Raw genomic sequence first — 16,994 nt, forward strand, 5'->3', positions numbered from 1 at the left:
CGTAATGACGTATGCCATTCACATACTTCTACATATAACCTGTAATGAATTATGTAAACAATGAAGAATGCTTAATCAAACAATATATTTACAATATTACTCAAATATTAGTGAAATATTAACTACACAAGTGCAGCAACTATTATGAAATATTTGGGACGTGGGCCAGAATACCGAAAACATTAATCAGCTTGACACCTGAGCCCAAGAGTTGCCACTTCTGGGCAAAGATATCTCAGGAGTCTGATCACATGGCATCAGCTCAAAGTGGAATAATGGCACCACACCAGGAAACTGCTTGTTGAGCATAGTGACGGCACTAATGACATATTCCCTGGGGTTGGATGCTATTCATGTTCAGACTGTTGCCCAGAGATGCCCTCGCTCCATAACAGAACTTACATAAATAAGATTTTACACTGAGAAATGAGAATTAAAAGGAGAGGAAACTTCCAAAAATATTACTGCTTACTGCTTAACCAAGCACAATGTGTGTGCCTAGTTTGTTGATTCGCCCCAAACCAGAAACTATACACCCCTGTACCTTGTATTTACCTACAGTCGATCTAGAGCCAGCTGGTTGTGTAGTGGCATCAGCGCCGGACTTTGGAGCAAAAGATCCCCAATTTGAATCCATTCGGCTCCAAAAACCTGGAGAGGAATGGGCTCCGCCACGTTTCAGATGCCCAAGACACGACGTACGATGAGAAATCACCAAAAAGATCGGTGCAAAAAGCTTGTCACGATGGCGCCCCAACAACACCAGGAGTTAAGGGCGCGCGCGCGCACACACACACACACACACACACACACAGAGTCAATCTGCGATTCTGCTATGAAAGAAATATTATCAAGTAAGCTGGCAATTGAAAAAAAACACAAAATTGAGCAAAACAGAGAAAATTGTTTCAGTATGTGCTTTCAACATTTTTGCACTGACAAGATACTTTGGTCTGGGAATCCGTTTTTGATATGTGTACTTGCATTTTCCCCTCTAAATCTAGTTAATGAGTTACTTATAATTAGAATTGAAGGTAACTCACAGCACAGGTTTAAACAGATTTGTTATACTCTAAATCTCCCTTTGACTGGGGGTCTTTCCCTGAAATGAATATTCACGACAGTCCTATTTTTCAACTTGTTGGTGACTACTGTCCCGAGAAGAAAGAGCGCAACTTTTTGTATCACTGCAGTTCTTGCTAGTAGCTGTCAATAACTCATTGGTCAGCAGTGATTTTGACATCAAGACTGATCTAACCAATTGTAGGTAGTTGTTGCAGTTCTAGAAGACTGCTGTGTGTTCACATATATAATTGGCACACGAGTAATAATCAAGCTGAATGAAGAACGAATCTCAGTGGACAGTTCGTGTGTTGTGTCAATAAATTAAAAGTAGTTTGCAATTAAATTTACTTTTTTTTAAATTTCAGCCAACAGAAGAAGTACTTTTCTGACGTGAGACTAAGGATGATTTCGCTGATCACTGTTCTACTTTCCATTGATGCTGCAGGTCAGTTTTAGTGAAGCAACTTGATAGTGCTCTTTACCAAACGTAGCGAAAGTTCAAGTTATGGTATCTTTAATTATAAGTTACAACCTGACTATTAAACAAGAAAGCTAATGACATTTGGTACTCAAATTCATTTAAAACCAAGCAGTCCACAATGTTAAAGATCTGACTCTGGTGATCTCAACTTGAGTTCTATCTCTTAGCTGAATAGCTTTGCTTGAAGCTGTTAGCCCCAGCATGAGTTACAGGTGGACTACCAATCAGAAAAAAAAAGAGAAAGAACTCATCACCAGACAGAAACTAACCCCACCTCTGAAATGTAGTTGCATTGAAATCAATAGAATGTAAAAAAAAAGCTACTGTAGATATTTAGCACTCATTGAATTTATACCAAATGAGTTCTGCTTTTCTATAATACCTTCCACATCCTTATGATGTTCCAAAACAGATTCGATTAAAAACAAGCACTTAGTAATATCACTGTTGTTATTTAGGAAGAGTGACAGTTTCCACAAATAGGTTTAATTGTTGGCCAGGACATCAGTTAAAAATCACCCTGCTGTTCTTTTGGTATTCTGGGATTGTTTACATGCACCTGAAAGGCTAGGTGCAGCTTCACTTTAAGGCAGCACTACTAACATTAGAGCATGTTCTTGAGACTGCATGGACCTGTTAACTTTGATATTCTCCTTAAGTATATGACATGGGACTTGAATCTGACATAGAGGGAAGAAACTCACTGTCAAAACATAGGTGTCATTGATGATTTGTGTGATAAACTTGGATTTTTTAAGTGGACAGTTTCCAGCAATTTTCAGAAGCAAAGTGTAGTATCTCAAATATATATGGTGCTTGGGGCTTGCTGACTGCTACAAAGGACCTTGGAGTTGGTGATCTTCACTGTATTAAATAAAATAAATATAGAATTGGGTTGTATGGGTAATAGCAACTATTATGAGTTGGAAATAAATGTTTAATTTAAAGGCTAATAGTATAATACCCTGCAACTTACTTAAGGAAGTGCTTCTTCAAAAAAAAAGATTTCTTTGCTGCATAACATTTTATCTCAAAATAAAATTTATTTTCTTGTGAATTTCTGCTAGTCACCTGCAATCTTCCATCACCTAAATCTTGTTCATACAAATATATATTTCTTTTTCTTCACCTCAAGCTGATTCCATTATTTTGATTTCTGATTCTACTATTGCAATATGCCAGAGGTAGTAAGCAAAGATAAATTAGATATAGCTCAAGAACTAAGTTATTAGATTGCTGAGAGTAAACAAACTTGGCAGATTTCATTTAGGATATGGATTAAGACAATTAAAGAAAATGTTAAGATAGTTAGAATGTCCTTTCTCTTCTTTCAAAGAATAGCAGTTGTTTGGAAGTGTCTTCCACTGGGAAACAATTCAGACAAAGCCATTGAGTTTGCGTACTTAAACAAGAGAATATCAGCAGATGCTGGACATCTGAGCAACACATACAAAAATGCTGGAGGAACGCAGCAGGGCAGGCAGCATTTTGTGTGTGCTGCTCAAGTTTGGGAACTCAAATGGCTGGCTCAATATGGGAATTGCCACAGTTGGGGCAGGAGGGGGCAAGGGGGCTGTTGGGTGGCAGTTTATGAGGTGGAGGTCCACTCCTGAGCTTGCAGTGCTTTCTGTCACTACATGATGCATTCAGGAACAATGATATGTCCCATTACCTTTCCATTTGAAATGTAAATGTAAAGGGAAAAGCCTTGAAATATCTCCGCTCTGTTCATATTCCCGGTGATGTTCAAATCGGAACATCTCTTGCCATAATAAATTTCTAATAGTGATTCACATGCATGATAAGCAGCTTCTCATTATTACTTTCTGCTCATTAATAATCCCATTTATGGAACATACAGACATTATTAAATTGCTTAATATTTTAAAGTATATTTTGTTTTTAAATTATATTAAATAAAAAGTGTATTATATTACTATTATTTGATTTGATACTAGTTTACTCAGTATTTACAAATGATTCATATAATTACTATTTTAACATCTTTTTTCTTCCAATTTAAACTATATAACTGTGTAATTTTTGAAGCATTCTGAAATGGAATATTGACATTAGCTTGAATTTAGCTTAAGTACAAAGACTGTTGCTTTTAGTAACAAAATGCTTCTGGGATTTCTGGTGATTTTTTTCAATTTGTTTATTTTATTTAACAGCAACTGTCAGTATTCACAATATAGCAAGTCAATTGAACGAGAAACAAGTGCCAAGTCGTCGTCCCCAATTACCCGACAACAAAGCTCAAGTGAAGTTGCGTCCTCGTGCTTCTCCTTTCCGTGAGAAATACAGCTTAATGAAACCTTATGCCTCTCCTGTCCTTCCACCTCAAAACAAGGCATTAGGGTCTTACTCCTATCCCACAGCTCTTTCCCACCGCCTTCACCCTTTTTATTCTCAGAACAAGCCAACCCTCAATGGAGATTTTGCCCATCCTCTGTTCGTACCATCAACTCAAAATCATCCAATGATCAGCAATCTACTCCCACCAGACACCAATCCACACCAGATCCCTTACTCTTTTCCTTTCCCTGCTTTCATTCCCAAGAACCACAAAAAGGCATCTTATCTTTTTCCTGAAGTGGAACTTTATCCCCCTTCAGAACACAAATCGGAAACGGAATTCTCTCATTCTTCAGATCATGTGACAGAAATGGATGTTTATCCTTCTCTAGAGGACGAGATAGAGAAAGAATTTGATTGTTCCGCAGGGGATGAAACAGAAAAAGCGAATTCTTCAGAGAACAAGACACCAAAGAAGTCTTCACATGATGCCCAGATCTTCCAAACACCTTGTTTAGTAGGGTGGGTTTATAACCGTGACTTATCTACCTGTTACAGATACTACCATACCAAAAAGAACTGGATTCAAGCTGAGGTAAGAGCCACGACTGCTCATTTGCTTCCTCTTTAAAAGAAAAGGCTCATCCGTTCACTCTAACGGGAAAATCGTATTTATGTCTGTATAGATAGCTCATGTCAAAAACACATGCAATATTATCTTGCCATTATGCTGATTATTAGAAACAAGGAAAATTTTGGAATTTGTATGGGCCTGAAACCCAACCCAATCCCCACACCCATAGAGAATAGAGACTGCAAGTCTAGTGGTAGGCTTTTCCACCAAGGGAAAGTAAAAAGACTGAACATGCTGTTAATACAAGGCTAAATAATGCTGATTGGCAAAGTTGAAGATTCAGTTCCCATTTTTAGGATGGGGTCCCCACAGTGGGGACAAGGGAGCGATGAGTCCAGTGGTAAATGTTGCTTGGGTCCATTGCAAAGAATAATTAGTGAAATTGGTGTACAGTGGACCATGAGGGAGATGCTTCCACCTACAGGAGAGGAAGGAACAGACAGGAGTGGCCACTGATAGAACAAATTAGCCATTGGTAAGGTCAGAGTTTGGGATCATTTAAAACAACAAAGAGTTTTGTTTTTGAAGTGGATTACACAATTCCTAAAAGCAAAGAAGTTATTCTTGAAAGGTATTATTAGCTGTTAACATGTTGAGGAACTTTTTTAATGAAGGGGCAGTGGATACTTGGAGACCGATATTACATGCAGTTAAAATACTGGTACTAAGTAAATTCATCTGAAAATTTAAGAAATACGCATCTACATGGAGAGAGATTATGTGGAAATTAGAACTTGGAATATGTTAAGACATGGCAAGCACCACAGATGCTTTCAAGAAAGGTTTTAGGTTAACCCCTGGGAGCAAAACAATGGCAGATGAACTCATAAGGGTGGAAGGAGACTTGAGTAAAGCATAGAGCACTACAACTCTTTGGCCTGGTATCTTGTCTTAATTTTTGTCCAGTAAGAAATTAAATATCAGGTCGTTGAACCAGAGGCACCTGCTGGCTGTCCCGGGAAGCTCTCTATCACAGAAGCTTGACAACACCAGGAAAAGGGCAGCAGCTGGTAGGGGACAGTGATCCATGAAAGCAGGAGCAGAATGAGGGGTCAGTGATGGCAGAGGGAGGGGGAGGGGAGTGCTTTAGGGTCATTCAGACAATTTCACTGTAATCCCAGTCACAGCCATCAATCCCTTCTGATGCTGAAGGGGAAATAAGGGGCAAGGTTAGTACAAAGTTTTCAGCAGCAAGACTAGTTGAAGGACAGAATGAAGGGTATAGTTGCCATCCATACGTACATTTCCATTAAGCAATTTTATTCCCGTGATTTTACTTTCATGAGAAGCCCTTTTTAAAGAAGTTATCTTTCTTGTATTACTGGTTTTGTCTTAGGTAGCACAAAGCACAGTAAATAATTGACGTTGCTTAACATAATGGAAAGGAAAGTTCTGAAACTATTTTCTTTTGACTTGAAGATATATTGTCAAAAGTATGCACCGGGTGGTCACCTTGCCTCCATACACTGGGAAGAACACAATCAGTTCATCCAAGATTTGATAAAACGTAACAACCCAGCACAGACCAGCACTTGGATTGGTCTAAGCGATTGCCACAAGGTAAAGGTGATTGTGTTATTGTAGCAAAATGGTCTCGTTTCAGTAGTAGTTCAGCGAATGTACTTTATTATCTAGAACATAGAACCTAGAAAACTACCACACATTACAGGCTCCTTAGCCCACAATGTTGTGCTGACCATGTAACCTACTCTAGAAACTGCCTAGAATTACCCTTTCGCATAGATCTCTATTTTTCTAAGTTCCATGTACCTATCTAAGAGTCTGTTAAAAGGCACTATTGCATCTGCCTCTTCCACTGTTGTTGGCAGTGCACTCCACACACCCACCACTCTCTGTGTGAAAACTTTCCCTGACTTTCCCCCCCTCCCGTACCTGCTTCCAAGCACGTTAAAACTATGCCCCCATTGTGTTTGCCATTTCAGCCCTGGGTAAAAGCCTCAGGCTATCCACTCAATCAATGCCTCTCAACATCTTGTACACCTCTATCAGGTCATGTCACATCTTCCTTTGCTCCAAGGAGAAAAGGCCGAGTTCACTCAACCTACTCTCATAAGGGAAATACTATCTTTGATGTTCAGTGAGCAAGGAAATGTTGAATGAAACAACTGAATTAATGATCTGAAATTTCACGTACTCACCCATCAAAAACCTCACCTGCCTGTCTCCATCTTGAAAGGACTTCCCATTCTTGCTGGCATAGAATAGGTCAAGGAGGAATAACGGGGGTAGGTCATAGAACAAAATGACAACTTGATAGGTGTGGAAGGACATTAATTCAAAAGTGATAACACAAGACAGTATACTCAAATCAAATAAGCGTTTTTCTTAAACTGGAATTCTGTTTGACAAAGTTATAGGCTTCTTTATCAATATAACTAGCAGAATAGAGAAGAGGAAAGCAGTAGATATTATATCTATATGTTCAAAAGACATTTGATCGGATACCATGTAAAACTTTCCTAGGTAAAATGCAGGATCACCGGATACTATCAAGCATAGAACTTTAGTTCAAAAACAGAAAACAGAATGGGAACAAATGGGCAATTTTCAAGTTGTCAGGATACTGCTTGCAATGCCATAGGGCTGGGATTTGTCCTTTGGTAGGACAACACCAACAGTAATCTGTATGATCTTGCCTTTGAATCTGTGTGGCAGAATTTCATTACTGTACTGAGGAGCCATTAAAGATTGGAATTTAGAATAAATGGGATCACTTTGAGACAAAGAAGACAGAGAGGTTGACAGGGAACATGCCAGGAGCCTCTGCTATTTAGCTGGAGCATGTAGAATCAGGGGTTCTCAACTTCAGGTGAAGATCAGCCATTTAGGATTGACTAAAAGAATTGGGTTCAAGGGTTGGGTTATCTCCCACTGGGAACTTTCAAGATTAAGCAATTTAGGCACGATTTGGAAAACGTGTAGGGAATGGGGATTCAAGGTTTAGGATCAGTCTTTATTGTAGCATGTGGCCAAGCTAGCTTGAGAGAATTTAAGATTTACTCCCTTAGTTTCTTATATGAATCATACCCAAATAATTTATGGCAACAGCTTATTTTCCCATCCAGTTGCTGCTGGACTTCTCATTCATCCATCCTTTGCCCTCTCATCTTCCTCTTCTGACTGGCCCGCTTGCTGATTCTCCCCAAATGTTTACTGACAGTGTCCAGTTGTACTGTACTCAACCACTGTACTGATCAATTGCTTGCCTGCAATCAGACCAGGGTGAGTCACAGTTGCTTTCTTTGAACTATCACCAATGAATGTAAATGTGACATAAGCTTTATCTAATAGCATGCACTTTGACTCTATGTTGACTCAGTTTTAGTTTGAACTTGTGGTTTTAAATGACACAAGATAGAAATGTACATGTGTTAGGATCTGTTCTACAATTCTATCTTCTCTACCAGAAAGATTATGCTCACGATCTTTCCTAAAACTATGCCCAATCTCACAGTATGTTCTTCAACCTCTGTCTAGCACCTTTAGCTCTGTCTACTTTGCCTCAAAATTGTCCTTCGCCCAGTTAAAATCCACACCTTGGGATTCCCTCCTTAAATACCTCCACCTCGGTCTTATAATAGTCACTGTAGGAGGATTCTCTACCCCTCCAAGTGGCTGACTGCCATCAATGATGCTGAGCATCCCACTTTAAATTCGACACAAATGGTATGCTAATGAAAATTTACATTATAATGATCCTTCTGTTTAATGAAGGAGGGTGTTTATCTCTGGACTGATGGATCGGCAACTGATTTCACAAAGTGGAAGCATGACCAACCTGAGGGTAAAGAAGAGAGGGAAAACTGTGTAATCACTAATTCTGAAGGTACGTTGCAGTCGTGATTTTTGTTGATGTGTGTATGGATACGCGAGTCCATACTGTTTTCCTCTGGATCAGTGAAGCACAGTCAACCAAAATGATATATTCTTTAGAATTTTCCCTGCAATGTCTTCGCAACTTCCAATTATTTATCCAGGACAAATGAGTATTGTTAGGGAGTTAGAATGCAAAATAATTATGTAATAGAATCTAGTAAAGATGACTCGTTGAACTTGGTAGAAAGTACATTCCATTCACCTATCAGAAACCTAGTATCAAATATCCTAATTTAGTATTTACTTACAACAGAAGACATCTGTATATGTAAATGGGAGATTGAAAAGCAACACATACACAAAGGAGTATCTGAGCCATGTTTGTGACAAAATGTTAAATTATTCTTTCAGGCATTGGAGGCACATGGGATGACAGAGTCTGTTCAGATGAACTCCCATTTGTTTGTGGCTACAAATTCCTTTGAAGTCAAAATACTCAGTGCATCATGAATCAGACTGATTTACCGCAATGCTCATAACGTAATTTGTAGCAATTAGAATTCACTTTCTCAGCACCAATTTAATAAAGAGAAATGCAAAATAAGTTGTTTTGTTTTAGTTTAATTTTCTGGCATACAGCTGCACCCAATTCCCTTTAAGCATTGAATCAGCAACAAAATGCCAGGCATACATTCAGACCTATTTGACACTTCCTATAAATTTGTAAAATAACGTAATTTTGATGTGCATGATTTTACAGGAAAACAGGAAAGGTGATTAAAACATCTTTGGTGTCATTTGTCCCATTAAAGGTAAATAGTTCAGGGCCCTGCCTGAGAAGTTGTTGCAAAGGCCGAACTCATGATGTTGCGAAAGCTCCAACTTTTCTGTACTATAAACAAGAAAAGGCAAGAACAAGCTTTAAAAATGGAGTTTATTTTTAAAGAAAATAATTAAGTCATTGGGTAAGAATGAATTGGATAATCAATTGACTGAAAGACCTCCTTCCTTGCAAGATTCTGTGAAGTCATGCCCAGAAAAGACTGGTGCAGTGGAGTGATTATAAATTTAGTTAAGTAAGATGACGTGGGAAATACTGTATTCATTATTTTGTATTGTTATACAAAGGTTGGATTGTATAGGTTGAACTAAACTTGATTGTAACAGTTTCCAATGTATGCTCACTATGAAACAAAAGAGCTGAACAATTAATTGCTGGTCTTGTCTTCTCAGAGCTTGCTGCTTGAGAGATTGAAGAAAAACATTTCAAACAGAAATACTTAATGCTGTAAATACCTGGCAGATCAGGCCATAATGGTGGAAAGAAAATGTTCGGGATCAGAGTCCTTGCAAAATGGAAATGGAGAAAAGGAAGCTTATAAACCTAGTAGGTCAAGTCTAATTATCAATCAGTTATCATACATGAATACAGCCAAAGAGAACAGCGTTCCCCTGGGGCTAAGGTGCAAAACACAGAGCCAACAGTCATACACAGCACAAGACACAAATAGCACATATAAGATAGCAAGTAAACATAGTCACACGAAGAAAATACTAAGTCCCTGAGTGATATGTCCATGTAAATGGATATTACATGAGTGTTATCGACAAGAATAAATAGTCCTCAGCAGTCTGCAGATGAATGTTCACATGTACGCAATCCAACTTATCTTCCACCAAGCAAACACTGGGTGGCAGCACTGATGTGAGGGGCCTACCCCCAACCTGGTACGGATCTGGGCCGTACCTTCCAAATGTGCGGGCCTGACTTGCACTACCTTACGTTCCCTTTTCTATTCTCTAATTATGATTTATAATTTAATTTTTTATTATATTTACTTCGATTTGTACTTCAGGGAGTGCGAAGCGCAGAATCAAATATCGCCGTGATGATTGTACGCTCTAGTATCAATTGTTTGGTGACAATAAAGTAAATGCCACGCCACACCACCTCAGGCATCACCTCTCCTGGGCGGCTGCAACAGGCAAGCCCACAGTTTGGGGCCTAGTCCGTGCTACAACTGAGGACACACGGTTCTCTCACCACCAGTCATTCCAATAAACAAGGGAAACAAACTTGCTGTATTTTGCATTACTAATGTCCAGGAAGGTCTTGTGATGGCAGAAGAAATGTCCAAGTGGCTGTTAGACTGCATACACCTTCGCACACTGACTCCAACGCCTTCCTGTAGCAGACAATGACACGGTCCACACCGAGTCCTGCTCCTCCGCCAACAAGCAGCTCACTGATGATCTAGACCTGCAGTATCTAAGTTCTTAATGTCCAGCATTATCTTGCAATCGTAAAAAAAAGGCAAAAGCACCTTTGGTTGAACCCTGAGAGGCTGTGCGTCTGAATGCTCGACCATCTTACTGGAAGTTTATGTGGTGGGGAGAGGGGGGTGTGTGGGGCTGGTGGGATGTAGCTGATAGGTTAACTCTGGGAATATGCTGTAAACAGGTTATCTGTTCGCTCAGTGAATGCAGAGGGTGAGAACTCAGACAAAAAGTGGGAATTGCAAAATGCAGGTCAGTTCCGGCTGGGCATCTCCTTTGCTCCTAGAGAAAGAAACAAAAAGGAAATACAGAACACATGGTGTGCTAACATTACAGATGGCTGACCAATACAGACAAAGTTATCTGAAGCTATAAAATTCTGTGCTGAGTCCAGAGGGCTGACCTGGTACACTCTGCTGTTGCCTCCAAGCAACACTGCCCCTCTTACGGCAATTTCCCTTGCAACGACAGTACATGGCTACCAGGAGAAACGAAGAATTTTGGAGTTGTTTACTCTGATAATAAATGAACCCTTGAACCTTTGGTGTTGTGCTAATCTGTTCACTGCTTCCCCTCCCACCATTCAGGGACTAAAATAATCTTTCCAGTTGAAACAGCAATTCACTTGCACTTCTAACCCACTGCACTTTACTCGTGTCCACAATGTACTGTCCTCTGTACTGGAGAAACCCAACACAGATCGGGTGATCACTTTGCAGACCACCTGTGGTAAGTCCACAGGGGTGACTCCCACTGACTTGCAATTTAATTCTCTAATCCACTCTCTCTCTCTCTCTCAGACATATTGGTCTGTCAACTCTCGTACAGCCACCTCATTTTCTGCCAAGTGAGTACCTCTCGGACTCATTGTCGAATTCTACTTTTTCAGGTAGTGTGATTTCTTGTTCGGTATCAGTCAGTAGTCTGTAATATTAGTTTTCTTCCCCCCACTCTGTGGGAGTAGGAGATGATCTGCACCTTGCAACTCCCACATTCCTTTGTCTATGTTCTCACCCTCTAACTACTCCCTTTCATTCAGTGACCAGATACTTTGCTTACAGCTTCCTCCCACAGTCACCCCATCCTTTTCTCAGCTTCACAAGCTTCTAGTGTCTCACTTTCATTTTTGACCGGGGTCTCTGACCTCAAGCATTGAGTCTGTTCCCCTTCTCATGGATGTGGTTTAACCACTAAGTATCTGCAGCATTTTCTCTTTTTCTTTTGTAGTAACACAGACCATGCAGATATTGTTACAATCCTAAGTCACAAACCGCATGGTAAACTGGTTTGCACCATTGCAACCAAAGGCACCTGAATCAAGACCCGAAGGAGGAACTGTGAATTGCAACATAATTATTTAGTCAAGCAGCTTACAATTACCAATTCATATTTTATGCCTGTAAACCTTATGCATTGAAAGATTAACTCCATAATATACAAGAACGTCGTACCCTGTTGATAATCAGTCAAATCAGCTGATGGTAATCCAAGAACGTTTTCCATTTTTTTTAATACTTTAATAAAGTAACAAATATTCAGAACCAAATTGAACTCTTTAAAAATATTTCACCAAGATGCGGTAAATGCACAGAACTCCACAGGTGACAGTAAAATCATAATGTCAAAATGTAAAATTGATACAAATACAGTCTCTTTATCAGCACCTTGACCCCATCAGATGGAGGAGAATATTTAGTACATTTTCACAGCCAGAAATACCAGTCAAATAATTTTCATTCCAAGACTTGTGAAGGAAATGATAATTGTGTTATAAAATAAAACCACTCCAATACACTGAACATGGTTACACATCAGTAAAAATTTCCAACAGCAAATATAAGCAATAAATCAAACAAACAAATGGGAAGTCACCTATGCCAATTTAAAAGTCATCCATAGTATTAAAGATTCTTTCTCCCCGAATCAAAACCAAACTGTCACCAAAGATAAATTATTCAACTTAATAACTCTTCGTTGCTCCCCAAAATAAGTTTTATCCTGTGAGAAAGATCAAAAGGTTTGACACTAATTAAAGGCACATTGCAGATAACAGAGTAAATCCAGCTACACAGGACATTGATGAACTTTAGTGCTCATGCACTTTACTAAAGGAAGTTTGGCTAAGAACAAAGTTGGACTTGAGTAAAACAAATGTGGGGCTGCCTTTTCTAGCTGGTGAGCCGTTCATTTGGTGAATGGTGGTGGAGAAAGGGGGTCGGGGAGGGGGCAGGTGGCATGGGTAGGAAATCAGAAAAGGGATTCATCTTTAGTTGCCAATAATAAACATGTAGGAATTTTGTTCAGATTCACTCACCCTCTGTTCAATTGTAGTCAGTGAAAGAGTATGTGAATAAGTATAATCACCAGCCATTACCCCAGCATTTGGAAGCTTTGGAACAGGTAGTTTCGGTAGTTTCTGATTTATGGCAGCAGTAACACAGGTTAATAAATAAGGTGCACAACAGTGCCAATTAACTACAACTGTGAAAATTAGAAAGCTTTGAATTCCTGTGATGAGAATGCCGGTCGCATCACATTTTTGAGAATTACCCTCTACTTCAGTCAGTTTGCAGAAACATTTGACTTTTACGTTAAATTACTATCAAATTCTATGACATATTCGGGATAAATCTGATATTTCTCAAATATAACAAAGATCGAGGGATCACTAATGTTATCAACACAACTGTCATAAAGGTTGAGCCTCGTACCATCCTTAGACGGCAGCTGATTACAAGCTCTGTGCCCTTGAGCAGACTCTCCTACCAGCACGCGTGCCAAAAACATGACGCTGTGCTCTGTCACAGATCCCGAGTACATGTCAAAGAAACAGCGAGATGCCTTCTCAGCAAAATGTATTCCTGCAGGTGAAAATAAATTAATAAATTTGTTGTTGAAGTCAAAGAACAGAAAGAAATGGATTTCCAAAGGGCTTTTGATGAGGTACTACAAAATGCCTGTAAGTAAATAAAGACTAATGAGGTTGGGAGATATGCATGATAACAAATTGGTTATACAACAGAATTACTTAAGGACACCATTCATCTTTCTGACTCTGTACCATCTCATAGTAGAGCAATCTAATCAATCTTTATTTTCCCTGTAGCCCTGCAACTTATTCTCTCTTGCGTGCCCATTTACTGTAATTGTTTTAACAAAAAACAGAGGAATGGAATATAAGCTTGTAACTTTCAAGTTGGCAGATGGTTACTTGTGGTATCCCAGTTATTCACGTCACATGACATATATGAAAAGACTGATGCCTTCATATCCAAGTTAGCTTGGTGTTCAAGTGAACCTCAAGTAAGAATTTGCAAAAGAAATATACACAGGTAGAAGTGAATGAATAAGGTGACAGAATACATAGTGGCAAAAATACAATTATTCACTTTGTATGGGGAATATTTATTTAAAAAGAATACATCTAGGTGCTGAGAATGTAGTGAGTGTGTGTGTATAGATGAAATTCTGCACACTGGATCAGAGACTGCAGAAAATAATCATAGGTATGTGACGAACTGTTAGGAAAGAACATGGTTTGTTGGCCTTTATCTCTGAGGGCTATGGGTGAGCAGTGATGTGGGATTACAGAAGGATTACAGAATCGTGCTGAAATTGTATGGGATTTTGGTTCGATCATACCATGAAGTTGTTGGCACAAGTGTACTTATCTTGAAGTAAGCACCAGGGACAGTGTGAGAACTTGAAAATGACTCATCTATTGCTTTTCTCAATATTCTGTTCTTTTACCAATCTCTTATCACACTTATCACACTTATCACACTGTAACAACCCAGACTCATTTGTCACTCACACTTTTATTTACAAACGTTTGTACTTGTGCACAAAGATAACAGTCCCACCTCTGTCACTAAGGTGTCTGATGTCTGAACAGGTCTGTCGTTTTACAAAGAAATTGACTTAGTAGATACAGATATTGACTGAATAGCAACTTTGTGCACTTCTGAATCCCATCATTTGCATATTTAAATAATAATCATAATACATATTTCAGGTTTTAATAACCAATTAACTCTACATGTTAAAGGCCAGTAATACTTGAGAATTAGTAAGATAACTAACTGTCCACTAGTAAGTGTTGCCCTAGGATCCTTCATTTGCAACTTTATCTTGTCTTGGTATGCTTGGTGACCCTGGTTCCCAGGTTTGGACGGAAAGGCTGTACAAAGGAGAGTTGGGCTTTCAAGTGCTGTGTTCAGCTGGGGCAGCTGTACTATTCTGCATACTGTCTCAGTCAGCTCATCACACAGAGAAGGTTGATCAAAGGGAAGTCCAGCTCTCAAAGGTTTGCTTCAGCTTGAGAGTGTACAGTGTCTGCACTCTGTTCTATCAGCACACCTTGCCTTGCTGCAACTTCCGCTACACAGGCTCCAGATCTGTTTGTTAATTTCCTGTGTTAAAGGACTGTGCTATCACGCTTGTTGGAGGTTTCCCAGTATACACGAGTTTGGAAGAGTGAAAGTTTGTTTCCTTGATATGTACACAATTCCAAGGGAATTTGGCAGGATTGTTGTTTTTTTGGGTGCTTAGAACTAAGGGAAAGAGGGTTGGCCACTGGGAGATGGGCTGACATTTCTGCGGAACCTAGTGAATATTTGTAATATTTTATTTCAGAGGGAAGTTGATGCTCAGTCACTGAAGTTCATTCCCCTTGCCCCACCCACCCAACTTCCTCCCAAACTGGTTTCACCTATTACCTGCCAGCTTCCCATCTCCGCCTTCTCACTCTTGCTTCTTGAGCCACCTTTTACAGTCCTGTTGAAGGGTTTTGGACCTCAAGTTTAGCTGCTTATACCTCTCCCCAGATGCTGCCTGACCTGCTGAGTTCCTCCAGCACTGTGTGTGTGTGCCCACCTGTAGTATCCCTTGTGGTTAGTCACTGAACTTATGTAGGATTGGGTGAAGACTTGAGAAGAAATGTAGCCTGCTACTGGAGTGAAAATAAATTAAATTTCCATGCTCCTACTCCCTTGAAGATTTTATTGTTCACATTTAATTCCTAAACCAATATTTAATTTCCTGAAAGGAAATCTGGCATAGCCACTTAAGATTACTGCAGGCAATAAAATGAAACTCCAGAATATGTCTATATGTCTATATATTATAGAAACACCAATAAAGAGTCTTTCTACCCTTCTATATCCGAGTGGCCAAGGACAGATAGAGATGGAGGACCTTCATTGCTGCCCTAAATACAAATGGCAGGATGGGTGAGGGGAGAGAGGAGAGAGAGGAGAGAGAGGAGAGAGAGGAGAGAGAGGAGAGAGAGGAGAGAGAGAGAGAGAGAGAGAGAGAGAGAGAGAGAGAGAGAGAGAGAGAGAGAGAGAGAGAGAGAGAGAGAGAGATTATATATATATATAAGATTATAATTATATTTTCTATAAAAGAATAGCTTCCAGCACAATTGAATCTGTCAAACACAGGGGCATTTGGAACCAGCATCATTTCATATCTGGAGTACTGCAGGAGATGCCAGATTCCTACTTCCTGCACCCTTGGTCACAGCTATGTTACAGTGTGGAGAGAGGTCAGCTCAGTACATTGGGATGGCTTCACTCTTCCTGCTCACAATTGTGTGATGACATCACTAAATACCCTTTCTGCTCACCTAGGAGTAAACGGTGGAGAATAGAGGTGTGGTGAACTGCATACCCCGGTATAAAGGCAATTGGAGGCACAGCCCCATCCTCAGTCTCCAGGATGTTGTGTGATGGTCGCTTGCTGCTTGTGCTTTCTTCCAGCCAATAAAAGCCTATATCTCGCCTCACGTCTCCGAGAGTTATTGATGGTGCATCAAGAGGGCATCATGCTTCTGGCACTGATTTCTCCCAGGTTAAGCAAAGCAGAAATAAATGCAAGCCATTCTAAAATTGCCTTGAGAAGAGCGCTTCCTATATAAACTGCCACATGATTGGAGGGCTTTGGCACCAGCTTGGAACTGTTTTGTCCGAAGACCCATGTTTGCAGTGATCTGGGTTGAGACACCCCATGTAATTTTATTCTAGATTTGACAGCAATATTATTAAATGGTGTCTGTGAATCATTGTCAAATCATGCAATTCTTCTAAAAGATACAGATTGTTATCAAAAACATTATCTAATGCTTTGCTTTATTTTGGACCTATCACATGGAAGCAGGCTCACTCCCAGTTATTTAGGTATGATATCATACCTAAATATTATTTAGATATGATCTTAACAGTAAGTGCCAATCAGAAATTTAAGCCTGGAAACACTGGAAATTAAAATTACTCCATCATTATTCTAGCTTCCATTAGTGACGTGGGGTGAGAATCAAGATTAAACTTTCCTTTCCTCAAGTCCTACAATGGCAATTGTAATTACAGTAGGGATTAACGAACCTATTGAAACTGATCAAGA

General features: G+C 39.6%; 2 protein-coding genes across 5 annotated transcripts in view; one reads left to right on the forward strand and one right to left on the reverse strand.

Moving 5' to 3' along the window:
- The first annotated feature begins 1,098 nt into the window (after positions 1-1,098).
- Positions 1,099-8,884, forward strand: LOC132397817 (C-type lectin BPL-like). 4 transcript variants are annotated; one of them, XM_059976570.1, is made up of 6 exons: positions 1,099-1,263; positions 1,431-1,510; positions 3,721-4,439; positions 5,898-6,038; positions 8,214-8,325; positions 8,727-8,884. In XM_059976570.1, the coding sequence occupies exons 2-6, from the start codon at positions 1,468-1,470 to the stop codon at positions 8,798-8,800; spliced, it is 1,089 nt and encodes a 362-aa protein (XP_059832553.1). In that variant the 5' UTR covers positions 1,099-1,263; positions 1,431-1,467; the 3' UTR covers positions 8,801-8,884. The 4 variants fall into 4 exon arrangements, with proteins under 4 accessions (XP_059832553.1, XP_059832554.1, XP_059832555.1 ...); XM_059976571.1 differs by lacking the exon at positions 1,099-1,263 and having other exon boundaries at positions 1,322-1,510; positions 3,721-3,840; positions 4,201-4,439; XM_059976572.1 differs by lacking the exon at positions 1,099-1,263 and having other exon boundaries at positions 1,322-1,510; positions 3,721-3,840; positions 4,273-4,439.
- A 3,050-nt stretch (positions 8,885-11,934) lies between these two features.
- The window catches only part of LOC132398548 (protein mono-ADP-ribosyltransferase PARP12-like), a 73,868-nt gene continuing 68,808 nt past the window's right edge, over positions 11,935-16,994 (reverse strand). The window contains exon 12 of the mRNA XM_059978168.1: positions 11,935-13,453. Coding sequence (XP_059834151.1) covers positions 13,179-13,453 — 275 coding nt within the window. The 3' untranslated portion in view covers positions 11,935-13,178. The remainder of the gene's footprint in view (positions 13,454-16,994) is intronic.

This window comes from Hypanus sabinus, chromosome 8 (genome assembly GCF_030144855.1).
Source record: "Hypanus sabinus isolate sHypSab1 chromosome 8, sHypSab1.hap1, whole genome shotgun sequence".
Lineage (NCBI taxonomy): Eukaryota > Metazoa > Chordata > Chondrichthyes > Myliobatiformes > Dasyatidae > Hypanus > Hypanus sabinus.

Bases quoted from the DNA above. Each gene is read 5' to 3' on its own strand.
- LOC132397817 (XM_059976570.1), top strand. From the start codon at position 1,468: ATGATTTCGCTGATCACTGTTCTACTTTCCATTGATGCTGCAG. The intron at 4,440-5,897 runs GTAAGAGCCACG...TTTGACTTGAAG, and splicing joins AGAACTGGATTCAAGCTGAG to ATATATTGTCAAAAGTATGC. The intron at 8,326-8,726 runs GTACGTTGCAGT...TTATTCTTTCAG, and splicing joins TGTAATCACTAATTCTGAAG to GCATTGGAGGCACATGGGAT.